Source organism: Arabidopsis lyrata, assembly GCF_000004255.2.
Source record: "Arabidopsis lyrata subsp. lyrata unplaced genomic scaffold ARALYscaffold_6, whole genome shotgun sequence".
Classification (NCBI taxonomy): Eukaryota; Viridiplantae; Streptophyta; class Magnoliopsida; order Brassicales; family Brassicaceae; genus Arabidopsis; species Arabidopsis lyrata.
In genome coordinates this window covers 21925671-21952484 of record NW_003302550.1, presented here as the reverse complement: position 1 = coordinate 21952484, position 26814 = coordinate 21925671, and the positions used below count along the sequence as shown (strand labels likewise).

At 34.3% G+C, this 26814-nt stretch overlaps 5 protein-coding genes and 1 long non-coding RNA gene across 7 annotated transcripts; 3 read left to right on the top strand and 3 right to left on the bottom strand.

The window, feature by feature from the left end:
• Positions 1-302: 302 nt before the first annotated feature.
• LOC110227435 (uncharacterized protein At3g60930, chloroplastic-like) lies at positions 303-1512 on the bottom strand. The gene is made up of 2 exons (XM_021021531.1): positions 1045-1512; positions 303-968 (listed from the first exon to the last, which is right to left on the bottom strand). The coding sequence occupies exons 1-2, from the start codon at positions 1510-1512 to the stop codon at positions 303-305; spliced, it is 1134 nt and encodes a 377-aa protein (XP_020877190.1).
• A 3237-nt stretch (positions 1513-4749) lies between these two features.
• LOC9308724 (non-specific lipid transfer protein-like 1) lies at positions 4750-5954 on the top strand. The gene is made up of 3 exons (XM_021022082.1): positions 4750-5187; positions 5475-5513; positions 5692-5954. Exons 1-3 carry the CDS (start codon positions 4836-4838, stop codon positions 5784-5786), a joined length of 486 nt encoding a protein of 161 aa, XP_020877741.1. The 5' UTR covers positions 4750-4835; the 3' UTR covers positions 5787-5954.
• A 5065-nt stretch (positions 5955-11019) lies between these two features.
• LOC9310835 (protein ODORANT1) lies at positions 11020-15754 on the bottom strand. Its single transcript, XM_002872607.2, has 2 exons — positions 15308-15754; positions 11020-11863 (listed from the first exon to the last, which is right to left on the bottom strand). Exons 1-2 carry the CDS (start codon positions 15568-15570, stop codon positions 11260-11262), a joined length of 867 nt encoding a protein of 288 aa, XP_002872653.1. The 5' UTR covers positions 15571-15754; the 3' UTR covers positions 11020-11259.
• Positions 15755-18717: 2963 nt separating this feature from the next.
• On the top strand, positions 18718-20485 carry LOC9310834. Its single transcript, XM_021022077.1, has 2 exons — positions 18718-18828; positions 19706-20485. Exon 2 carries the CDS (start codon positions 19725-19727, stop codon positions 20241-20243), a length of 519 nt encoding a protein of 172 aa, XP_020877736.1. The 5' UTR covers positions 18718-18828; positions 19706-19724; the 3' UTR covers positions 20244-20485.
• Positions 20486-21098: 613 nt separating this feature from the next.
• Positions 21099-25868, top strand: LOC9308722 (cytochrome P450 93A2). The gene is given in 4 exon segments (XM_002874720.2): positions 21099-22034; positions 22293-22498; positions 24585-24762; positions 24764-25868. Coding segments are annotated over 4 exon segments (1566 nt in total). The 3' UTR covers positions 25010-25868.
• On the bottom strand, positions 22953-24405 carry LOC9310833. 2 transcript variants are annotated; one of them, XR_002331262.1, is made up of 4 exons: positions 24319-24405; positions 23710-23851; positions 23449-23600; positions 22953-23180 (listed from the first exon to the last, which is right to left on the bottom strand). It is a non-coding gene; the product is annotated as an uncharacterized LOC9310833 (long non-coding RNA). The 2 variants fall into 2 exon arrangements; XR_002331263.1 differs by lacking the exon at positions 23710-23851 and having other exon boundaries at positions 24319-24404.
• Positions 25869-26814: the final 946 nt, after the last annotated feature.

Genomic DNA, 26814 nt, shown 5'->3' with positions numbered 1-26814 from the left:
TCCTACTTAACCAAAACCCAGTTATCCTAACGCTGGTACACGATTCATTTCATTTTCGGCTCGAAAGTTAAGACGTTTGGATTTAACTTCTCAACGAGCGATTCTTAAACCCGGTTAACTTAACACCGGTGCATGATTCTTTTTACTCTCGGCTCGAAGGATAAAACCAAATACTTGACATTAGTTTTGAATCCAGTTCGGAAAAATGTTTAAGAAAAAATACTAGGACATAATATTCAAGGGATAAAGCCATCCAGGCATGTCTTACAAAAAAAAGAGGGAAAGAAAAAGACATCTCGGGATCAGATCGAATCTTGGTTAACCGGCGAAACTTGAGCTACCTCGGTACCTCGGTTCGAACCGGACTGGTCGGCAACACCCAGCGCCACTGCGGCACCTTCGATCGAACGGTTTCCGAAGCTGTCATCGACAGAATCCGGGGAAACCGGAGGAAGCTTCAAGTCCTCTCGCAGCTCGGTCCCAAGACGGACGTACTCGTCCTCGGCGCTCCCATATTCAGCAGTCCACTGAAGGACCTCGACCTTCTCGTCTTCAACCCTCTTTCCTTCCTCCAGCTCGGCTATCAGCTCGGCATTGGCCCGCGCTTGCACCAAGTACATATAGCGCGTGGATACCTCCCCGAACTGGTCCATCTTCGCCTCGATAGCCCTGACCTTCTCGGCGAACTCCCTTTTGGCTGCCCTCCTTTCTCTGATAATCTCCTTCTCCCGGAGAGCCTTCTCCTCGTTGAATAACCGGTGGAGTCGTTCGACCTCGGCCTCAAGCTCTCTCTGAGTCCGCAAGCTATCCTCAGACGCTTTCAATCGCTCCACCTTCTCGGCCTTGGCCAACGCCTCAGCCTCCTGTTTAGCCGCGATCGCCTCGGACAATTTAGCTTCGATCCTAGCTCGTGACTTCCGAGCTCCAGAATCATAGGCCCGAACCATGGAATTCATCGAATGGAAGGCCTGAAATAGAACGAAAATTATTAGCAAGTATACATAGAAACGATAGTAAAACAGATCAAGAGCAGATCGGTAATACCTTCAAGAACCCGGCAGCGGTTTCACGGTAGTTTTGAGCCTCCAACAAGGCATCGGGAGCAGACAGTGGCGGCCCGGAGCAAGAAGCGACAAAGTTCGCCGAAGCGATCTTGTCCTTGTACACTGGAGTTTCGCTACGACTCCTTTTCTCCTTCCTAGAGACTCCCGAGCCATCACCTCGGGGTCTTTTTCCCCTAGTTTTGGATTTCGCCTCGGCGACTGGAGCAGCGACGACCAGAGTCCCTACCGCCTCGGGGACGTCGGTCGTAGGGGAGATGTGTCCGACCACCTCGGGAACGATCGGAACCATGTCCCGAGGTACATCAGTTGCCTCGGCACCCATGACGACCTCAAGGTTGGCCTCGGGAGGAGTAGGAGGTCTGAAGTTTGCCTCCAAAACGGCTTTTTCCTTAGCCACCTTCTTTTCAGCAGCCTTCCTGGCTCTCAGAGATTGCGCGGCTCCTTGCATTTCGATGAGGTGATCTAAACGATGGTCGGATGATTCTGAAGAAGACTGGCAGGGAGCTCCGTGCAACAAACGCAAGGCTCTCTCAATCCTTTCCTGGGAAAAGTGCTTCGTCCAATCACACTTCCGAGCTATTAGTTCGTCGTGGAGGTCTAGAAAGCCTTCGGGAATGTCTTCGAGAAACGACGGGTTCCGATCTGCATGAACAAGAGAAACGGTTAGTAAAGAGAATATAAAGAACAAGACAGCAAATACAGCTTCGGGCGTAGTACCGATTTGTCTCCACTTTCCAACAACTTTCCCTAAGTAGTCCTCGTGGACACTATACTCATTCAAGGCTACAAAGAAGAAATGGTCGGTATACTTTTCATCCTTGCTCGGGAAACCGCCGATAACTCTCCTATTTGGCCTCGGAGATATGTAAAATCTCTCAACAGGGCCCGGTATTCGCCGGATCTCTAGGAGATTCCTTAAGTGGCTTAGGTCAACTAGGTTGACCGTCTCAATACTTCGGACTAAAATCCCCACTAGATGCCGCAAGCCTCGGGTCGTTATCTGAGATAAAGCAATCTTGTACGACCACAGAAACGCCAAAATCGGCCTCGGGATTGGAAGCCAAAGGAAGCAATGATAGAAGAACCCCTCGTAGAGGGTAAAAAACCCCTCGGGTGGATCATCGGCTCGCTCATTTGGAGTTGGAAGTCTCAGTTCAACCCCCTCACTGAAACCAAATCGAGCCTTGAGGTCCCGAAGGGAATCCTCCGTGCATAAAGTAGAACCCGGGGGATCAGGTTTCCTAGCCTTCTTGGCTCGCTTTCTCTTCTGCTGACCCTTGGCTGCTCGGACTTTAGCTTGAAGCAACCTAGCCGCCTCGTCAGAATCGTAGTGGACTTCCTCGGCCTTAATAGGAAGTAGAGGCGCCTCGGGGGCGTTTCGCCAGCACGATACTCCAGCTTCACCAACTGCCGGTGGATGGGCCCTCCTTCTACTCAAAATCGCCTCGGGATCATCAGGCAAATCCTGATCCCGAGCCACATTTGCAACCGCGTCTTCCCGAACAACGAAGCGGCTCGGGTTTTCTTCCCGTGAAGCCGACTCTGCGTCACTCCCACGGTATAACACGATCTGATGGTCCACCTCGGGGTCGCTCGAGGAACTCCAGACCATCTTTCTCTTGTAGACGGGGAGAAGAGTGTCGCCTCGGGGCGAATCGCTGGAATCAGATAGAGACATTTTCTGGCTCGGGAGATTGAAGAAGTTGATCGGAGAAACAAAGTTTGACAGATCGGGGAAATCAACCTAGATCTAATGACGGTGGCGCTATGACGGAAATATTAACGGAAAAAGTAGAAAATTCAAGAACTCAAGATCAGAGAGAAGAAAACGAACCTTGAAAATTTTCCTTTGCAATTGCGAAATGAAGAAATGAAGCGGAAGCTTAACATTTATAGAGATTTGGGGCGCGTCGGGTACGAACGAGCCAAATAAAAACACATCGAATCCGCGTCTGAGGCGCGTCGGGCACAAACGAAGTAAGTAAGATACTTCGCATCCGCACGAGTCTCGGGAATCAGCGAAAGGACCTTTCCACTTCTCGAGAAGGAATCCCAACCGTCACACGCCAAGAGAAGATGAAACGACAGAGGAATCCGAATCGCCAAAAACTTTAAAAGGACCGAACTGTTCAAAGTAAACGGCTCGGCCTAAATGTCATAAAGCTCATCACGCTTGGTTCTCCAAACTAACGAGCTGGGGGGCTAACTGTTGGGGTCGGTTTCACCCTTTGGCGCCGAGCCAGACTTAGAACACTTTGGGAGTCTTTCAGAGATCATCTCGGGGCATCGCATCCTTCACCTCGGGATATCTGTATAAACGATTTAGTATACCCGAGCCCATCGCCTCGGGGATACTTTAACAAGACTACGAAGGCACCCGAGCTCTATCGCCTCGGGGATACTTTAACAAGACTACGAAGGCACCCGAGCTCTATCGCCTCGGGGGTACCCGAGCCCATTGCCTCGGGGATATCCAGAACAAGACGTCGAAGGTACCCGAGCCCAATTGCCTCGGGGGCACCCGAGCCCAATTGCCTCGGGAGTTTCCGAGCCCATCGCCTCGGGGACACCCGAAGAAGCCATCCTAGAATGCCCGAGCCAGTCCTTCATGTGTACCCGAGCCGGTCTTACAAGTTCCCCGAGGCGAAGTCTTCATCATCGCCCGAAGCAAAGACTTAGTAAATATTCTTCTTTAAAGGTATCATTTCCAAGCAAGTTATCATTTCCGAAAAAGAAGGATCATTTCCGATAAACTCGGAAATGATAAGGAAGAATCGCGAAGGATCGACTCAAATCAGGAAATATCCGAAAACTCCGAAGAATAAGGAAATTGTCCTAATCCGCGATATTCTAGCCGACTTCAAGATAAATCTTCCGAGAATATCGCTGGAGAGGCGGTTTATCATCCCTATATAAAGAGATTCAAGGCTCAGACGAAGGGACAAGCAATATCGCTCTAGAAATTACACTACGCAAAGCTCTCACAGCAAAAACACTTTTCCTTTTACGATCAAACTCTTGTACGATCAAAATCATCTTTTCATTAATAATATCAAGAACACCATCTTTGGTATCAATCGTTTCTGTTGTTCTTTGAGAATTCACGATTATCGTATCCCTAAAATAAAACCCTAGACAAATCTTGATTGTGTTAGTTTCGACTTCCACAAGTATTTGAAAATTTGTTATAAAGTGTGTATTTTAGCAAAAACAAGTCGTAAATTTAAACGTTTAAATGTTCAACATGGCAAAATCCATAAACTCAACTCCAAAAAATGGCAAAATCTACAATAATCCCAAAACAGAATTATAAAATCCCAAACCTAATCAAAGAAACTAAAGTTGCTTTTGTTTAAAATCTAAATTCAAACCAATACCTACATATACGATACCAAATCTATCCATGAGGTTAACTTTTTTAATTCAGTTTAGTCTTTTTAAAAAAATAATGAAAAACTCAAACAAAATTTCAGATTGAACAATTACCCTTAGCTCCTAATAAAATGTCCGCGAATTAATAATTATTCAATTGGATATACATACTATATTATTATGCCAGATATAAATATTCTATTTCAAATTGGAACAGAATATGTCTTTTTGTTACAAAAGTCCACGAATAAACTATGCCAATTAGGGGAATACATATATCACACAATGTGACATAACACTAACACTAAGTCAATAACTTTAACACGGTTGTAGTGTGTATATATACTAATTAATGAAGCACCTAAAACAAAAGAAAACGATCCTCCCACGATTAAGATAATGGCTCAAACCACCACCGTGATCTTCCTCCTAGCCACATTGCTGATGGCAGCTATGACTGTATCAGGACACGGACCACATCTTCCACTGGCTCCTAGTCCTTCAGTCAACGAAGTTATGAACTGTGCGGCTGGTTTGGCTGTTTGTCTTCCGGCAATTACTCAGGGAGGACCTCCGACGCCAGAATGCTGCACCGCCTTAGAGACCGCGGTTAAAACTCAGCTACCTTGTCTTTGCGGACTTATCAAAAGCCCAACGTTGTTGATCCCTTTCAATGTCACCGCTTTCAATGCTCTTCTCTCCCAAACTTGTGGACTCACCGCCGATCCCAACATGTGTTCCGAAAAAACCGGTAACGTTTTGGTTACAAATTTTATAGAGCATATGGATTAGATAGCTTAATTTTACCTCTTTATTTGCAAAATCTTTAAATGACAAATTCGTATGTAAGTTGGGTTATTTTTCTAGCATGTGTTTTCTTTAAACCAAAAAAAAATCTCATAATATGTTACTAAACAATACACTATTTTTACATGATATGTGTGTAAACACTTATCGTGGATATATTTTGTAACCAAGGTCATACTTGGTAATGTGAATTTAAATTTTGATATTTTTTTTCTTTTGTATTGATGGTAGCCCAAGCTCCTTTGCCGCAGACGGCAGCACCTGTTCCAGGTAAGGAACAATGCTAGTATGTTAAATATAAATTGGATGAAATTTATCTTAATATATTATGAGGAAAATGTTAAGCAATTTTTTTAACTAAAATCGTAGGGTGAGACTGTTAATTTTTTTTTTTCTTAATTAAGTTGACAAACGTTTTACTAAAATATACTTGATTTGTCATTTCTAGGACCACCCAAATCTGACAAGAATGCTGCAAGCAAACTCGCGGGAACAGGCTTGGTCGGCGTCGTCTTGATCACGATCGCTGCGATGTTTTATTGAAATTATATTTTTTTAACCACTGGAGTGCTTTATTTTATAGTCTTGATCAAGATCGATTCCTATCCATATGTTGTGAGAAATTTGTTTGGTTCGATTCCATGGCGTTGTATTTTGACTTTTGTTTTTTACATTTTAGAAATTTGAAAATATTGTTGTTGTCGACTTTAATGTCATTTTCTTTATTACAAAAGGTATGCTTATTTTATTTTATAAACTTATGTAAAAGTACATGTGAAATATGTGATCGTGTACATCGAAATTCCGGAAGTTAGTTTTAGTTTGTGCACGATAAATCTATAGGGGAAGGTACATGCCAAATTCTTGAAGTTAGTTTTAGTTTGTAAATGATATAAAATAAATCATGTGAAAGGTGTCTTGTATAATATAAATCTATAGGGGATGTGTCTAAAATCTTCATTAGAAGTTATTGAGAAACGTACTAAACTTCTTTTTCAAAAAAGAGAAACGTACTAAACTTGATATTTTATGAAAATAAGCCGATTATACATTATAATAGCCCTATAAGAAAAGGGACATTTCAACAATACATAAAACTAATTAAGACATAGATATATGTCCAAAGATGATGAATCTCTAATCCCTAGAGTAGCTGTTTATAGAAAATTCTTAAAAAGTTGCAGAGAAGAAAGTGTGTTCGAAAAATTAGGTCTCTGTGTTTTTATACTCAATTACAGAAAATAGAAGATAAATCCGGTTAAAAAAATTAACTGGGCATTAGGGAATTGCACAATGAGATTTGTCCGATGCTATTTTCCAGCAGAGATGGGCAGGAAAACCAAAACTGGGCATCAAGGAATTACCCGATGAGATTTGTCCTATGTCATTCTCTAGCAGGGTTGGACTGGAAAACCAAAATAGAGGCATCAAGAAGTTTTCCGATGCTATTCTCCAGCGGAGTTGTCTTGAATCACCATATTCCCGTTTCTTCTCCTAACACCCGTTTTTGATAGAAAAACCTCCAACTCCAGTATAACTTCCTAAAATCTGTACAAAATTCAAAACGCGACAAAAAAACACAAAAGACGAACGAAGACGCGATAAACGACTCAAAACGAACACTGGACAAAGGACAAAAGATGCTAAAAATGCAACACATCATTTATAATAACCTTAATAAGAAAAGAGATATTTCAGCAATACATAAAACTAATTAAGAAATATATATATATATGCATTTCATCCAATCATTAACATACCAATTTTGTCATAATTTTTTTTCATATTATTTGCTACTACAATATTAAAAATTAAAAACAACTCTTTATGTCATAGATTATAGAAGTTGTGACTTTAAGCCCATTCTCCATATGAAGAGTAAGACCAGGAAGTGGCTCAATATTCTGCCATTCGACGATCTTAATGTCATAGTTTCGCAATGCTTCCACGGCCACAGTCTTCATTATTGTCATAACTAAATTCTTACCAAGACATGTTCTTGTACCGGCGTTAAAAATCATAAACTTGGAGGAAAGCTCATTCCTTAACTCTCCAATCTCGGAAATCCATTTCTCTGGCTTGTTATTCTCTTGCATCTTCTCCCATAAGGATTGCAGCCTCCCCAACGCGTATGTAAAGATCATATATGAGACTTTGCTTCGACTTTATGCCCACTTGGGAGAACATCTTGGTTTATATGAGACTTGCGCTGGTATGGAATTGAAAGTTGGTCAACTCTCTTCATATGAACTAGGATCGGACCCGCGGTCCACCGCGGGAGAATATTGGTTTGCATACGTTGATTTTAATAGTGCGTGTTTTAAGTTGAGCGAATCGGGTAGTGTACTTATAAATATTCATAATAACGAATTGTAGAGAAAATGTTAAATTGTTTATAATTAAACCGATCATATTAATTATGATTAAAAATAGAATTTTATGTTTTAGAATTCTAAAATTAGATGATTCATAGGAATTAGAGCAGTAAAAATAAGTCAAAAACCGTGGGTCGAGCCCAAATCATCTCACTATGGGGCATATTTGTGAAAATATATTAAACCCGTAAATAAACGGGCCACACGGATTGATTCGCAGTGGATCATAGGTTTTAATCGGTTTTCGCCCGCGGGTTGGCGGATCAGCCCGCATGTTAGTATTTATTGATAAAAGTATAATTTATTCAACATTTGGTAATTTAAAAACTTTTAATAAATGAAATTATAATATTTATAAATATAATGAGATATAAAATTATTTCCTCTAATTTTTTTTATTTATTTATTTTAGTAGTATTTAAAATTTTCATTATTTTAAAATTATTTAAACAAAATCCACGGACAACCCCGCAAATCAGCATACATTCGCGGGATGGATTTGTGTTTCATATATGCTATATGCGGGTCGTGTGGACCAACTAACCATATGTCAAAATATATTTTGCCTATCACAAAACGGGCTTAACGGGACGAATCAACTCGCTTTGACAGCTCTAGTGGAAATATTATTTAGTCATACAACAAAATAGAGTTTGGACATAGGAATAATAGAATCTATATCCTATTTCTTAGATGAGAGATTGAAACTTTGAAAAGTGAAATATAACGATTAAAAATTAATTATTATTTTTCATGATTCGCAAAATTTAATAAATATTTATCATCTTGTTGAATAATTCTAAAAATCATATTCAAGAAATCTTTATAATTTTAAAATTAAACTTCTTTGGTAAGCTATCAGTATGAAAATACCATAATTTCGTTTAATTTAATTAAATTAAAATTAGTTACATGGATTTCATATCTATTTAATTTGCACGACCAAAATAAAAATATCTATTTAATTTATAAAATAGATGGGTTAGTTGTGATAAATTTTCTAGAAATCTTTTGAAGCAAGTAAGATATCTTTCAATTAATGCTAATTGGCTAAAATAAGCAAATTTAATGACAAAACGTTGATTGTTATGGAATTAGTTCCAAAAATATATGAACAAATATATTATACGTAATTAATGTATAGTATTGTTCGGAATATGCTTTTATAATTAGTTACCATAAATACAATCATATTTTATTTGATTTCAATATTTTAGTTCGATTTTTCATTATTAAATATTAATTAGAAATCATATTCCAAAAAAAATTCAAAGATCCGATTTCAGAATTTTGGGTCAATTTTCTGATTTTGACCCGACCCATTTGCATTTGTACTTCTCTTTTAATAGTATAGAGATGCCACATCATCACACAAGAAAATGACATGTGTCATTCTACATTATTTAAATTAAAAGATTAGTAAAATTAATTGAAGGAAAATCAAAAGTCTTTTGTTGTTTTAAATCTTTCACTAATATCATTCTTAATTGATATAAAATAAAAACTAAAAATAAAGTAAACAATTATACTAATGTATCAAGCACTACTTTCATTCTTTTTATTTTATTAAATTTCTTTTATCAATGGTCACTACTTGGTGATGGCTAGAAAAATTACTTGTGTTGTATTTTAGATGTTTGATACATAGCTTCATATAAATTTAGTAATTTTACTTTGAATATTTTTTATTATTACGTTTTATAAATATGACTTATCATATGACCTTCTCTCTTTTCATTTTTTTGCGTTATGATAAGTTGGTAACATTGACATACAAGTTTTTCACGTAAGATTCTTTTGAGACGTTAGACATACCAATAAATTTAAAACATGAAACTCTCTCTATATATGTCTATATGCAAGGGATGAGGTCTAAAGTGTTGACTTAAATTACTAACATATCATGATGTGGTTGACATACTAGATGACGAGAGAGTACATTGGACAAAGAATTGTTTGTTTAAAATTAAGGTAGGCAAGTTTCAAACCACATAGGTAACATAACTGCATACCATTGTATCACTTTATCATATATTTGTTGTTTTATGTATCCATGATAATAAAAGATTAGGATCGTAAGTATATAAATAATCAGATTTATACATGAAAAGCGTAGAATTGATATTTCGAGTCAAAGATGAATCTAATCATAAAAATTATAACTATATAAAATAGATATGACTTTATTAAAATGAACATAAAAACAGCAAAAACCATAATCATATTTTTTCTGCAATTTTTTTCAAAACAAAAATTCACGCGTATCGTAAGTATTCATCTAGTAGGTGGATAAAGCCTCATTAATTCATACAACGCGCCATGCAAATACATTAGCTTGTTCAAATCCTCTATGTTATCAGTAGCGAAAAACTATCGTCGCCACTTTTGGATTTCGGTAGATTCAGAATATTTACTTGTTATATTTTTTTCTCTAAACTATTCAAATCATAAATTATTTACGAAACTGTGACTTGTTTACTGATCTCTTAAGATTTATTTGTAACTGAAAAATTATATATATATAAACATGTGTGATTTCCACAGAGATGTTCTCTTGAATATGAGATATTTGTCAGGTCATATTGGTTGTAACTCAAAGTTATATATTTCACATGTGTGATTTCCACAAAGAGAAATTGCTTCAAATTGCAATTGGATATAAAACAAAATTATTGTGACATTTGATTCCACCAAGATGTGATGTAGTCATGTAGATGTCCATTTTGGAACTCTTTCACATAAATTTCAAAATAGAATTTTTTTATTTAATGATAATAATATACACACCGAGTCTTTCTTGTGTCCACGTGAAATGATAACGTCCTTTGACAACAAAAAAAAAAAAAACTCGCAAAAAACTTATTATTTTCTTACTTCATATTTTTCTTTTATCTGGCCAATGATAAAAAAAAATTAACAAGATGCTTTTAGTTGTCCGGATGGTCACACCTCTTACTAGTTTTGAAGGTAAATTAGAATTTTGGTAAAATTTTATCATCAGATCAGTCAAATTCACTGATAAATTTTGTCAAATTCGCAAAATTTATTTATCATCAAATAATTATATATTTTGGGGAACATGCACCAAATTCATCTTTAATTCATTGCTCTTTGGTTTTGTTGAACATATTTTTTTTATATATTTTCAAACTCAACAGCTGATATATATATATATTATAAGCAACAAAATTATTTTTACAACGATTTTACAAATAAAAAGTAATGTTGTTTTCGTTTGATTTAATAAATCATGGACTTACTATAAAGATCGATCCTGATAAAGATAAAAAAATGTTGACAACCAATATTTTTAGTCACTTTAACGAAAGAAAAATTCTAGCATAAAATTTATGTAAAACAGAAATTAAAATCCAGGAAAAAAAGCCCTGTTGGGTTGAAATAATTATTATTTAAAATAAATGCAGAAAACAGACGTAAAAGAAAAGGAAATAAGTCGATAACTCCGACTTAACTATAACTCCTAGTGACACTTTATCTGTTACCCTAATTTGTAAAAACCATGGTGCTTCTTTACTGCTTTACATGATTTTTCTTACATTATTTCATAATACTATGATGCGTATAGATATATACATATATACCTAGTACATGTGTGTATATGCCATGTATCCTTGCAAATTCTAGTCCTTGTGACCTGTCTCCATGGAGCTTTGACCAAAACCATTGTAACACTCGAGCCCAAAATCTTGAACACAAAAGTCTTGGCAATAATTCAAAAACATCCAACTTTCGCCGTTCTGTTCTTCTAATGACTGTGCCGGGAAGTCTTCACCGGCAGCAATGTTGTTCTTGTCTGAGGCTGAGACTGCAGCTGTTCCACCAATACCGACGTTATTATTACTCCATGATGCATCATCGACTAGAGGAGGTTCATCGTTGGTCCATAGAATATTAAATAAATCTTCATAGTTATGAATAATATCACCAAGTAATTCATAATCATCTTTTGAACTATTTTTATGAGTGATCGTGCTAGTTTCATCTATTGTATTTGTCGTTGTCCCATCGATCTCTTTGCTTTTACTATCACTTCTCTTTACATTTCCGGCTTTCGATGAAGTTAATCTATCGACAAACTTTTTGTCGGTAGATACTTTGTTTAAAGGTTGATGGGTTGAAGGATCGATTTCCATCTTAAGGAGCTTCTTCTTGATATGAGTATTCCAATGATTTTTTATTTCGTTGTCAGTTCTTCCTGGTAATCTTGCAGCGATCTTGGACCATCTATACACAAAAGAATTTTTAGAAATATGTTAAGTTACACTGAATATGTTTTCCTTGGAAAAAATAATGGTTTAAGGTGTTGGTAGAGATGTCAAAGTCTTGCGTCTTGGAATATAACACACGAAAATTGACAATATATAAGCTATATTCTATTTGGAAGCGAGGAACGTTACTTTGTCTCGAAGTTAATTTCAAATTTGAAATAAAATGCACAACTTTTTAAAACAAAAAATATAGAAGACTTTAGTTCAAAGAATGGAAACTGAAATAAGATATATATCGTTTTCTTATGAAACTCTTCAATCATATGATCCGAACATTATCTTATGTTATAGGTTTTTTTTTTTTTTTTTTTGTGTTTCACTAAGTAACATATTAAAACCGACTAAAGTAAAAAAAAAATTATATAAACATATGTGAACATTATTTAACCTCGGATCATATGACTATAATGATGACTATCATGTGATATGTAGAAGATTAACCATTTTTTTGGTAAATTAAATACAAGCCTAATTAACAGCATGCATATGATATGGTAATTGGGGAAACTAGATTATGTATCCGCGCGTTGCGCGGGATTTTAGTTTAAATTTTTTATCAATGTGAATTTTTGAAAAATCTACTTTACTCATTTTCATTATCTTCCGTAGTAGTAAATATTTTTTCACACTTTTTACTACAATTTTTCTTGTTATCTTCTATGATTCATTCGTCGACTCCTGACATCTACTCTCTTTTCACCATATATTGGTTCACATATAATATACTCGACTATGATTTAGTTCTCAAGATAGATCATATATTTTTTCAGTCATATTTTTCAATACTCATATTTTTTTTATAAGTTACATGATCTTTTTATTAAAGTGAACATTCAAAAATCTCGGGAGATATTTTTCATATAGTTTCTTTGACAATGTTTGGTGCATGTAAAATTGCTTTATAGACTACAAATTTCATACATCGGTAAGGAGAAGCACTGCCCAAGATGTAGCGCTGAGGAAGAAACAATCAATCACCTCCTTTTTGAATGTCCACCAGCGCTTCAAACTTGGGCTCTGTCGCCGATCCCATCATTCCCTAGTCAGTCCCTTTTCGCAAATTTGGACTTTTTGTTCTGGAGAGCAAAAGGGATGATGAATGGAGAGGAAATTGGACATTTTTTCCCATAGATACTTTGGTATATATGGAAGGCTCGAAATAGCTTGATTTTCGAAAATATTCGAGAATCTCCTCAAAATACGCTAGATCATGCCTTTCAAGAGGCGAAAGATTGGAAGGCGGCAAATACTAAGGAGGAACCCCTCGTTGAATTAGTGAGGATCCCTCTTGATCTTACATTCACAGGAGACGCTCCATCTGAATGCCAAATTGATGCTTCTTGGCATGTCACGGATACTCTCAGTGGGCACGGGTGGATTGTTATGGATAATGAAACCCCTATCTTGCTGGGATTGAAAAGTTCTCGTCGGGGACTATCGCCTCTGCAAGCCGAATTCGAAACACTTATTTGGGCGATGGAATGCCTCATCTCAGATTTGAAGACGAGTTTTGACTTCGCCACTGACTGCTCTGAGCTAATTACCATTTTGAATAACCCTTCTGATTGGCCTACTTTAGCAGTAGAATTGCAATATTTTAAGCTTTTGAAGCTTTCTTTCCCCTCTTTCTCTATTAGATTTATTCCTCGTTGTAACAATGTCCGTGCGGATTGCCTCGCAAAAAAGGCAAGAGCACGAGGTTCCCTATTCTCCCATGTAAGCACATCGGCTCCGGATTGGCTCTCTCTAGAAGAAAGTCTCCGTCCGATTACTTAATAAAATGGTGTTTGACGGAAAAAAAAAAAGACTACAAATTTCATACAAGGACTCATTCATATTCACAAACATCTGATTTCAACATCAAATTTTGCAATTTATCTTGACCGTTTGAAAAATGCAAAAAATAAATTCACATATATAATTTGAAGTATACTATGATTTTATAGAGTATTCTTAATGTTGATTTTCGTAACGTAACTTACGAATTCATATAAATCATTCAAATTTTAAAATATATTTTTAATCTTTTATTTTTACTTCTAATTAAAACTCTTCAATTTACCAGAACTATTCTTCTTTTTTTTTATGGAATGTTTAATTGATTGATTAAAAAATATGGCAAATATGGCAAATACTATTCTAATTTCCAAATAGCATTCACAAATATTATTATTACACAGTTTCGTATTCGATTGGATTATTATTATTTTTATTTGTGATGTTTAGGATAGTTTTTGTTTTATTTCAAATCACCTTAAACTTTTTGATCTATGTTAAAATTTCATAAACACTAATTAATATTTAGTTTTTAGTTTTTTAGGTATTCATTTGATTTTTTTTCTTAAAACCCACCACTTTTTTAATTTATAAAAGACTTATAATATAGAAAATTTTATTAATATAAATAATAATATGTACTCAACTTTTTTTTTTAATCAGTATCGTGAATTGATACTTTAACATTAAAAAAAATTATCTATTTTTTTTAATTTTAAATGTATATTTTTCAGAAATGAATTACTTTTTACCTTTAAATTTAATATATTTTAAGTCTTATTTTTCTTTATTCTACAAAATAATTATAACTCTTAAAAATGATTGTTTTATCATTAAAATATATGATAAGTTTTTTTTTCATATCTCTAGTCATTTAGAAATATTTACTCGTTATATGTTAAAATACAATTATTATATTTTATGTTTATCTAATCTCTATTCAAAAATTTCATATTTTGTGTTATAAATTTATTTTTTTCGTTTTTTTAATATGTAATTTATTCTATTGTAAATTATTATTTTTGTTTAATAAAATATAATAATTTAAATTACAAAATGTGTGAATTAATTATAGTTTTAGTGTTTTTTGTTTTAATAAATAAAATATGTGGAGTCCACACAAAATTAAAATAGGATGACTTGGATGATGATGTGGACACTCTAGATGGAGAGATAACTCTCCCATTATATATATATAGATTTGGCATATATAGCCTCGCTATTTTTGATAATATCTTCGCTGCGTCGATATTTGGATTCATATCTGTAATACATGTTTTAGAAAGAAAAAAAAATAGATTATTAATAAAGACGGTGTGGTTAATACATACTCTCTCTGTCGCAAATTATAGGATGTTTTAGCATTTTTTTACTTGTTCCATTTTACAAGATTTTTCCTGATTTCTATACATAATTTATGTTTATTTAGTATGTTATGATCAATTAAATTCTACAGTTTTTTTTTATTGGCTGAATTCCTATAAAAAATAAACATTAATTATTTCTTAATCTTTGTATTTTTACACAAAACATCTTATAAAATAGGACAGAGAAAGTATATAATAAGAATACATGACAGATGATCAATTACACATAAAAGAAAATGGTTAAAACTAGCTCAAACCTGTTTCCGAGAAGAGCATGAAGGTCGATGACAAGCTGTTCCTCGGCATCGGAGAGAAGACCTCTTTTCAAGTCAGGTCGGAGATAATTGGTCCACCGTAGACGGCAGCTCTTCCCGCAGCGACGGAGACCGGCCAACTTCGGCAAAGCCCTCCAGCAACAATGGCCGTTGCTCAATATAAAGTTTATCAGTTTCTTGTCTTCTTCCGCCGTCCACGGCCCCTTCTTCACCAGGAGCTTGTCACAACAAGGCTGCCTCCCCATTAATTAATATTTGAGTGTATTTATAATTGTTATATTAACTTGAGAGAGATATGCGATCTTAAATTTTTTGAAAGTAGAAAGTATATACCAAATTAGAAGATTTATGTCAAAAACCTAAGCACCTTAGCTCACCCACGTATATATAAACCCCAATAACTCCTCACATCCTCCACCACAACCTTTTTTTTTGTAATTTTTAATTGGTATATTTTTCAATTTACGTTACGTATATACAAATACAGTAAAACTTCTATAAATTAATACTCTATAAATTAATAACTTCTCTAAATTAATAAATTTTTCCGGTCCCGAGTTGGGACCAATGTAAAATATGACATAAATCGATAAACTAATAAGATAATAATTTTTTTGAAAATCTCATATAAACATATGGTCACATCGATATCATAAATTGATAATTATATAAACTTATCAATATATATATATGATATAAATATATATATATATATATATATATATATATGTCATATTTTAATTACTATGATATATATTTAAAATATTATATATAAAAACATTTAATAAAATATGACTCTATTATTCGAAAAAGTTTGTGTTGTTTTTTTAAACTTAATAATTGCTTCTCTACTTGTAATTAGTTTTTAAAAGATTTTACTTATAAAGAAAAAAATTATTTTTAGATAGAAATGTTTTTAAGAAATTACAAAATTAGTATAATCTCTCTATAAATTAATAATTATTAATTTATCGATAAATTAATACCTCTCTAAATTAATAAAATTTGCTAGTCCCAACATTATTAATTTATAGAGGTTTTACTGTATAAATGTATATCATCAGTTGACCACACTAAGGTGAGAAGTGAAACCAAAGAGTATAGGAATTTATATATATACAAATATAAATGACGCTATATGTTTTGTTAGGAATTTATTTTCAAAAATCATCTCTAATCTTTGGTCCGATCGATCCTGATCAAAACAAAAAAAGTTCTTTCGTCAGATAAAATGTATAGAGTCATAGACTATAAAGTAAACGAAATACAATATTAATACTTAAAGATGGTGAGTATTAGCCAGACTTTTGCATACACTATATAGGCTTAGGTTCATAAATTATATAGACTTTTGGCATAAATTAACTATACCCGAATATACGACTAAGATATACGCATCACATGTTCATAAAATAGATGGTATGTGTGATGGGGAAATTTCAACAATTTCTAAGAAATGAAGTTTGTACCTTTCTTATGAGAATCAATATAATATGTATACAGTATACCTACCAATGATATATATGCATGGTTCATTTTCACGTATAAAATAATCAAAAGTATAACATATTTATACATAACACGCGTGACGCGTGAATAAACAAATGGTGTGAGATGATTAAAATATTTTGGTGGATAAACTAGAAATCGTGTATATATATTTCATAGAATTTTTAATGTCGATAGATATATTTCTTTCTAGAGCAATGTATAGTATATTAAAGGTAATCAATCATTTTGGTGAAGAAAAACAGTTAGCTAAAATATGTTTTTGTCAAAAGTAAATCATAGTTAAGGTTCTTTTTTTGATAGGCTAGTTAAGGTTCTTATATATAGTTGTTTAATATCATTTCACGAAAACTGATGGAGTGTTGGAAAACCTAGATTAATTGGTTGGTGAAAACTGAAAATGACTTTGGAACTAATGTGAAATGATAGGATACAATACATACCTGCGAATGTACACGCGTACGACCATTAGTTTTTCAACACCAAAATTAAAGTTTAAATGCGATTAGAATATGTTTTGATGAAACAAATGTAGTACTTACTGTATTAGATAGGAAGGTATATATGCATATTATTAAAATTACAGTAATGTGCTTCAGACTTAGTGTAAGCCATTGAATAAATGGTAAATTTAATTTTGTGTGAATCCTAATTCTTAGGAAAGGAATACATTATCGTGAATATAAGAGAACATATTTACCGTTAAACAGTTAATCCTAAAATTAACTGAATAATGAACACACAATAACATACAAAAGATACTTGCTACTGATGGAAAAAACTTATTGTCTAGGCAGAGCCGTCCCTAAAGTTTTGGTGGCCACAAGCAAATTTTTTTTTTTGGCTGATATTCCCTTTGAAAAAAAGGGAAAAAAAAATCTCTTTTGCTGGGGATCGAACCTGCAACCAAATCTTTGTGTGGCTAATATGTTTCCAGCTGAACTAAAGGATTTTCACGGAAAAATGGGGCCGATTTAGTATATAAATATATTGGGGCCGCAAGCACCAGCTTGGGTGGCTTGTACTCCTGGCCGGCTCTATGTCTAGGCGAAGTTTAGTGGTTGCCGGTTCGAGTGACGCTTGGAACGAAACTTATATTACATGCTGTGGTTTTGGGTTGGAGGGATTACAGACTTTGGTCCAGAACTTCCTGGTTTTAAAAAAAAAAAAAAAAAAAAAAACTTATTATCGTAAAAGGTTTTCAATGAAAACAATATAAAAAATAGTGTTCGAAGTCTAACATCGTCAAAGGTTATTGAAATTGTCGGAGATTAGGCGTTTCCGTGGACAATACCGTAAAAAGTAAGTAAGCATTTTGGTACGTATAGTCTTACGTTTATACACGTGTTACTAATTAACAAATAAGCTATCTTATAGTAATATATCTTTGCACGTTCTCTATACGGAAAAATAATAACGACGAACACCTATTTGACACGTACGTATACATAATTAGATCAAATTTATGTTCTATTATTTCCCACTTCATGGGTGACTTGTATAAGTTTAGCTATAAATGACTTTTATCAAATGAGTTCATTTTTAATAATATTGTAAAACATGTGTGATTAGTCTGATATAATTATGGCCAATGAACGAGTAATTATGCTACCTTTTACCAAAAAAAAAAAAACGAGTAATTATGCTGTGTTCAAATTTATGTAATGCACAAAAAAAATTATTATGTAATGCATGAAAAAACTGTTAAATAATTATTTTATAAAAAAATTAAAAACACTAGATGAAAAATAAGGTAGCCCAATAAACTATTGTTTATATGTACAGAAATGTAATAAAGGCCTTATAAGCCCAATAAGAAACTTTGGGCTAAAGATAGTATTTTTGTCATACAACTAAGCCCATACCCTTTGGGAAGGAGAGCGTCGCAGTATCTTTCTCGTCTTCTCCATTTTTTTTTTGCAGCTGTAACAAGTTTTTCCTGGCGAAGAGAGAATCGTCGTTCACAGATTCCTTCTTTGATCTTCTCCTACCAGGTATTGATTCTCTTCACTATCGTAATCTTCTTTCTCCAATGTTGAATTTCGTTTTTCTCGCGTCGATTTTTTGTTGCTTGGTGTTAGATTCTAGGGTTTTTAAATTTCCTTGTTCTGAAGAATTTTTCTATATCGATTTCGAAGAATTACTCGTTCGATTTTTGTATGGATCGATGTGGTCAATGTTGAATCTGAAGCATTTTCATGGAAGTAATTTCATCTTACTTACCTTCACGCTTAAGATCTTCGAATCTAGATTAAGTAGTTCAACAAATTTTGTAACATGCATTTAGGAACATTTTCTGTATTGGCTCGTCTGATTCATCAGCTTTTTGAACCATTTATAGACTCATTACAGGCTTAGCATTTAGAGTTCTTATAGTTTCGGTTGTGTGTAGTTCTTGGCACTCTTGAATTGGAAGTGTGTTTGTTCTTGTGGTGAATGCGATAATCGTTTACCACTTTATCGTTTAAGTACCTCGGATGAATCTTTTTTGAAAGCGACAGTGCGACACAGAAGTAGAAATGATGTAAAAATAGCTTTAAGTAATCAACTACTATAGGAAAAAAGTCACTTTGTGTTGCTACATGCTAAGACAAGATGCTAGCGTTAGATTAGATATCTGTTTGCTTTCGGTTTCTAAGTTTTGATTCGTCGAATTGAAGATCTTGAAAATACTAGAAGCAGAGAATTTCAAAATCTATTGTGACTCGTTGAATATTGATGTGAGGAAGCTTTCTTGAAACTATTGACATGGGGATGCTTTGTTGTCAAATATTTTGTGCTTTTTTACATTGTACTCGCATTAGATCTTGAGGATATATTGTTGTTTACTAAGTTGTGGATGTATTTCTTGATGTGGATTTCGTCTTCCAGGTTTTTCAAACTCGGCAATATGGGCGATTTCTCGATTCAGATCAGTAATAAGCTGATCAATCAGCTAGCTGAAGGTAACGAACAACCGAAGAGGAGGGCAAAGAAAACCAAACCCAAAGTCTCACCACAGAGCAAAGCAGATCAAGCGAAAACACGCCTAGATGCAGAGAAACCTAATCCAGCGGCTGAATTACCGATGCAGCCACCATTTTTCTTCCCGATACCACCACAAGCAGCGGCAAGCACGGAGCTGGAATCGATAAAATCCGTTGTGAAAGAGAGTGAGAAGGTTCTTGAGAAGCTGGAGTTACAAGAGAAGAACATTGTTCATGAAGTGACAGAGAGAGCCAAGGATCTGAGAGAGAAAGAGTTCAAGATCCCGGAACCTAAACCAATGCCCTGTTCGTCATATCATGAAGCGTGGATGAAATGCTACAAGGAGAATATCGGTGACCCATTGAAATGTAGCGGTTTTGTTAAGAGTTTCCAGGATTGTGCACGCCGGTCCAGACAGCAAGTGAATCCTGAGGAAAAGTAGAGATAATTAGATTCAAAAAGACTTTTTGAGACACGAAGGGAAGAGTAGTTTTTGCTTTCTGAGATCATATGAGTGATACAGAAGAATTGAGATTGTTTCCTCTTAATTACATGAAAGCCAAAAAGAAAGAAAAAATAAGCAGAATCTGTGATTATATTCATGAGTTCAAACTTCCAAAACTGTGTTCTTGATTAACTATTTTGGCGTGTCTTTAATATTTCTACTTTTTTGTTTAGATTCTTAACATGTTGGTTTTCTATTTACTTCTAAGCAAATGCGAGTTTCATGTCGAAAAACTTGATATTGTTATAATCTTGTTAAATTCTGCTCCACAATAACAATATTATATAGTACTGATTATATAATCGTGTTATTGTGGAGCAGTATATAACATTTTGACATTACATAATTGAAAATGAAATATTCATTTGATAATCCTTGAACAAATTTTTTATAAAGTGTGTTATGGCACTCCACTGCTAGGAGTTTGAATTAAGGTCTTAATTTAAAGACTTTAATTCGTTCTTCTAAGGTTAAAACTCCAAGATTTAGCCACATTTGATTATCAAACAAACTAATCATACACATGTTATCATCTGCAATAGTTAGTCATACAAAGATAATATATTATAAGTAAATAATGAGGTATACCGTTGACAAATTATCAGATTTAATATGAAAAAATTTATAATCCTTGATAACAAAATAAAATTATATAATTGATCAGCTTAGAACCTAGCATCTATATAGTCTCTCCTTCATGTCAAAATTTGATACAAAGAGAAAAACCTTGCAACAATTAATAGAAACAAATTTTCCAAATTGATTCTTGTGTTTCTAAATAAACAAGAAGCAATGACAGAAATTTTCACTTTCGTTACGATCCAAAATCGTAATGGCCACTTCAACATTGTTTTAGCTACAATAGTCATATCCTCTGTTTTTTGGTATATATGGGTTTACACCAAATCCAAACGGCTGTTTCCACCGATACCGCCGGGACCTCGGGGTCTACCCGTCGTCGGAAACCTCCCATTCCTCCACCCGGAGCTTCACACCTACTTTCACAGTCTAGCTCAAAAACACGGACCCGTTCTCAAACTATGGCTCGGGGCGAAACTAACCATCGTAATAACCTCTTCTGAAGCCACACGCGAGATTCTAAGAACCAATGACGTCATCTTTGCGAACCACGACGTTCCCGTCGTAGGTTCGCTCAGCACGTACGGTGGCGTAGACATTGTCTGGTCACCGTACGGAACAGAATGGCGAATGCTGAGAAAAATCTGCATTAACAAAATGTTAAGCAACGCCACGTTGGATTCAAATTCTTTCAATTTACTTCGCCGCCAGGAGACCAAGCGAACAGTCCGATATTTGGCAGACCGGGCTCGGGCCGGGTCTGCCGTTAACGTTGGAGAACAAATATTTGTCACGATATTAAATGTGGTGATCACTCAGATGTTGTGGGGAGCTACGGTTGCGGATGGAGAGGAGAGAGATAGTGTTGGAGCTGAGTTCTTGGAACTGATTACGATAATTGATGTTGTCGGAAAGCCGAATGTCTCTGATTTTTTTCCGGTTTTGAGCCGGTTTGATCTTCAGGGTTTGGCTAAGCGTGTGCGTGGATCGGCTCAGAGGATGGACCTGATGTTCGACCGGATTATAAATCAACGGGTTAGAATGGATAAGGGAAGTAAAGGGAACGGCGTAGATTTTTTGATGGTTTTGTTGAATGCTAAGGAAGAAGATGAAAACATGTCCATGAACCATGTCAAGGCCTTCCTTATGGTAATTGTTTCTTGATACAAGCGTCCGCAAGATTTTTAAAATTTTGACCTTTCTATTTTCAAACACGGATGACAAAATCGTAAAGCATATATTTTATTTTATTTTATTTTTATGTTACTAGAAATACTTCAAAATTATATGTGGGTTTTAGTGATTCGATTACAAGGAAAAAGAAAAAGAATTGAGTGCCTCAAAGTTTGTTGTAACGCAATTTTTGTAGTAGGGATATTGTTAATTTATATGTTTCTTGATGATTAGGACATGGTGCTTGGTGGTACAGACACATCTTTGAACACAATAGAGTTCGCAATGGCAGAGCTTATAAACAAACCGGAGATCATGAAGAAAGCTCAACAAGAGCTCGACAAAGTTGTGGGTAAAAATAACATCGTAGAAGAAACACATATCACTTAACTTCCATACATTCTCTCCATTATGAAGGAAACCCTAAGAGCATGCACATAGTTGATACTTATCAAGTATCATTAACAATTTTTTAGTATTAATTTTAATGTTTGTTTATTATTTGAGACTTTTTATGATACTGATAATAAATCTGTTTCCAGTGGTGAGACTGGTATTGGTATCATTAAATAAAATTTTTTTTTTACAAAATCGAAAAATAAATTTATAAAAACATAAGATTACAAAATGTAATATTACAATCCAATGTAAAATTCAAAACAGCATTAAAATGCTTACATTCATCTTGTTGTTACTCAATTTAAACTTGTTCGCAATCTCAACATTCTTCTTTTGTTTTTTCATGGGAATTTTCCTGACCCTGAGAGCGAGGTCAATGACACTGGCTTTGGCAAAGGCTAAGTGATTAGTGAAATACATTGATCGTGAGAGAACTAAATCCCTGGACTCAATATGATCTTAGTACTCTGTAAGTTAAAGCAAAACAAACAGCTCTGAAACCAAATAAAAATCTGTATTAAGATGATACCATTCTAGGATAGCATTATGTTTAAGTTATTACAAACCATTTTAAGATTTTGTCTAAATACACATTCACAAACATCATATAAAAAAGGGTATTAAAGAAGTGATCATGTTTAAGCAGTTTTGGCGAATCCAACTCTTGCTTTCCCGTAATCGAACACAGTGTGATATGGTCCCATGAAGATATCACCCAAGATCCTGCATTTTCACACGATGTACAAAGTTTTGAGCAAACCATTTGAGTTTTTTTGGTTAGTAGATCGGATTTGTAGATGATAGTTACTAGAGAGGGCCATAAAACCATGGCCGTGAAACAACGATTTCTAACAACTTTTATTTTAGGAGAATTTTGAAGAAAATGCATAAACAAATAAGTAGACTTTGGAATTGTGATCATCATAATAACAAAAAGATCAATGAATAAAAAAAATAGAAGTGAGGTTGAAATTAAAGGCAGTATACGTACCATTTCAAAGCTCAAAAACAAGTCGAGCTATATGACGGAGGCAAGAGATGTCATAAAGTTGTCATCCACCTGACCGCTAAGATAAAGAATCTGTCCTCCAATTGTGGATTTACCAGCAAAGTTAGATAAACTAGAGTGGGGAGAAGACATGCCTGCAAGATATTAATATAACAGACATTACAAGAGAATTTCTCCTCAAACCATAGCAATCTAAAACTGCAAGAACATATCAGTTTGCAGCAAAGAAAACAAAGAGACAACCAGGTGAGTTAAATCCATAGATTAACAAGCACATGTAAGGAGAAATGAGTAGCCCAAGCTACTTCTTGCTTCAATGTAGTTTCTGAATCCATCCGCAAGACCTCATCTTCAGAATCCAAGTCAGTCCACGAACTAATTTTTCCTAGAGAACGAAAATTTACCACTAAAATCAAAATCATCATTCATAAGGAGCAGAAAAGCACACGTGGGAGAAGCAAATCGAAACATACCAACAACATGCGAAATTTAGCAAAGAATTCTACTAAATACACAATCCCTCACTACCTGAGAGTTAAATTCACACGAATTCCCAAGAGAAATGTCTAGGTCACTTCTACACAAGCCAATTAAAACCAACAAATCAGCTAAACCCTAATCCGATTTCTAATCCAAAAGCTGATATCCTCCTTCCGATTTAAGATTAACTACCAGAGCAAAAAATCCATCAGCTTCATAATCGAAGGTACAAAGTAAGCCGAAGAGATTCAACCAAAATAGAAGAAAAGATCCGATCGACTAACAAAAGCAGTAAGCGCACAATCTAGAAATCGAGAGAGAAAGAAGAAACATAGAGCGATGAAGAGAGAAAGAGAGAGCTCGGATACCTACCCATGGCGGATTGTAGAAGAGAACGAAAGGAGAGGTTTTCTCGCGAATCGCAGTAAGAAGAGAAGAGAGAAAGAAATGAATTTTTTTTTTTTCTGCCAAAACGCGTTTTCGGTGACCAATATTATGCTGCCACATCACCTGATACTCAGTATCAAAGATATCATTGCACTGATACGTATCAAGCCCAAATAGATGTTTTGGTCTATTAAAAAATAATTATTGGGCTACTGATACTCAAGTAATATCACCTATGTGCTTGGTCTAAGGCTTCACCCTACTCTTCCTCTTCTAGTTCCTCGCCGCCCATCCGAAACCACGGTTATAGGCGGCTACACAATCCCTAAAGATTCGAAAGTATTCATCAATGTATGGGCCATTCATAGAAATCCGAACGTATGGAAAAATCCATTGGAGTATAATCCTGATAGATTTCTTGATAAAGTATAATTATGACTTTAGTGGTAATGACTATAGCTATTTCCCATTTGGATCTGGCCGGAGAATTTGTGCGGGAATGGCCATGGCAGAGAGAGTGGTTCTTTACAATCTTGCAACGCTTTTGAATTCTTTTGATTGGAAAATTGGGGAAGGAGAGAAAGTGGAGCTCGAGGAGAAGTTTGGGATTGTGTTGAAGTTGAAGAATCCACTTGTTGCAACACCCGTGCTAAGGTTCTCGGATCCAAATCTTTGATCTTTAAGTTTATAATAAGTATAAGGAGGAAAAAAATTGCTTTTTGTTTATGTGGACTTATATCTATATGTATGTATGAATAGAAGTGGTAAAATGTGACGGTATATGTATGTATAAATAGAAGTGGTACAATGTGACGGTGTCTAATGTCGTCACATGAATAAATTTAAAATTGTGTGGATTGTTGTAATGTTAGTTGTACCATTATCCTGGTAATATGATGTTCCGAAAGATTCAAAGATATTCATTAATGTTTGAGTGATTCATAGAGATCCTAAGAATTGGGAGGATCCGAATGAGTTTAAGCCTGAGAGGTTTCTTGAAAAGTTTGGTCTTGTTCTTAACATCAACAAACCATTCATTGCAATTCCTATCCCAATCTTAGTTTTGTTGCTCTTTGGATTTACTTTTTTTTTTTGTTTTGTTTTGGATTGTGTTGCTATGTCAAATTGATGTATTACGGGTTTTGTAAGGAGAAGACATTTACTTCTTCGTCCTTTGATTTTTTGTTATTGATTAAAGTTTTCTGATTGATTGTTTGTATAAATTCTTATTTTAGTGGAGCAAGTAACATTTTGATATTGGATAATTAAGAATGAAGTATTCATTCGATAATAATTGAAGAGGTGGACAATTTTTAAAATACTAAGTGTTATGGCACCCACTCCTAGGAGTTTCAAATAGTCTCTTAATATAAATTTTAATTCGCACTAATGTAACATATCTTTTCATGTGCTGTAATTACTAATATAAATTAAATATTATATATTTTCTCCGGTATTTATAAGTGAAGTTTTAGAAAAATGCACATACATTAAAAAATTATTTAATTTTTGTTTATTTCTATACTAAAACATCATTTATTATCTAATCAACCAATAAAAAAACCTACAACTTATAAATCGTCAAAACTAATAACAAAATAATTAATTTTGTATTGAAAATTGAAAACATCATCTATTTAAGAAAATTAAAAACTTAAAACATCACTTATAAAAAAACAGAGAGTATTATAATAAGTGAGCAACAGTAAAATAAAGTGTGGTATGAGCATCCTACTACTAGAAGTTCCAAATAGTCTCTTAATCTAGAAAGTAAAAAACTTAATTTGTACATAATCATACACATGTTTTCATGTGCAATAATTACTAGTTCAAATACCACATAATACAATCTTATATAATATGAGAAGGTTTTCTTCTAACTTTTCCTACCATTGCGACATTTGGCACTCTCTTTTGGTGACATGTGTCCTCTTTCATTTCATTAATGTTTGTTTTAATTTATTTAAAATCCTTAGTTTTGAAAGTTTGTACCTACAATTTAATTCCAAAAAGATAAAAATATATATTTTATTTTATATAGAAATTTATTGTCGATTATTACTTTCAATAATCTTAAAAACAATATCTAAAATTATGAGGACTAGAAACTTAAAATGATTTCGTTATGCTTTATCACCTATATTTTTTTTTTCTTTTGTACAATCCAAATCTAAATAAGAATTGGAAAGTTAAAACAAGTTCTCGAGTAATAATAACTAATAAGGTATAAATAAAGAAAATTTTTATAAGTTCAAACCCTAAAAAAGTGATTTTTATAAGAGTTTTCTTAAATTTTTAAGTTTTAAGTCCTAAAAGCACAACAAAATTCGAGGAGTTAATCCTTTTCCTCTTGATTTTTTTTTTTTTTTTTTGGTGGTACCAATTCCTCCAAAATTATTGTCTATAATTTCTTATCTGATGATGTCCTACTTAATCAAGCTAGAACTAGAACTAGAGCCATAGGATTACCAGATAGAATGC

Excerpts from the sequence above, each read along its gene's own strand:
- LOC110227435 (XM_021021531.1), bottom strand. The coding sequence starts at position 1,512 with ATGCAAGGAGCCGCGCAATCTCTGAGAGCCAGGAAGGCTGCTGAAAAG. Across the intron at positions 969-1,044 it reads CCGCTGCCGGGTTCTTGAAG|GCCTTCCATTCGATGAATTC; the intron begins GTATTACCGATC and ends GTTCTATTTCAG.
- LOC9308724 (XM_021022082.1), top strand. The coding sequence starts at position 4,836 with ATGGCTCAAACCACCACCGTGATCTTCCTCCTAGCCACATTGCTGATG. Across the intron at positions 5,188-5,474 it reads CATGTGTTCCGAAAAAACCG|CCCAAGCTCCTTTGCCGCAG; the intron begins GTAACGTTTTGG and ends TATTGATGGTAG. Across the intron at positions 5,514-5,691 it reads GACGGCAGCACCTGTTCCAG|GACCACCCAAATCTGACAAG; the intron begins GTAAGGAACAAT and ends TGTCATTTCTAG.
- LOC9310835 (XM_002872607.2), bottom strand. The coding sequence starts at position 15,570 with ATGGGGAGGCAGCCTTGTTGTGACAAGCTCCTGGTGAAGAAGGGGCCG. Across the intron at positions 11,864-15,307 it reads CATGCTCTTCTCGGAAACAG|ATGGTCCAAGATCGCTGCAA; the intron begins GTTTGAGCTAGT and ends TTTTGTGTATAG.
- LOC9310834 (XM_021022077.1), top strand. The coding sequence starts at position 19,725 with ATGGGCGATTTCTCGATTCAGATCAGTAATAAGCTGATCAATCAGCTA.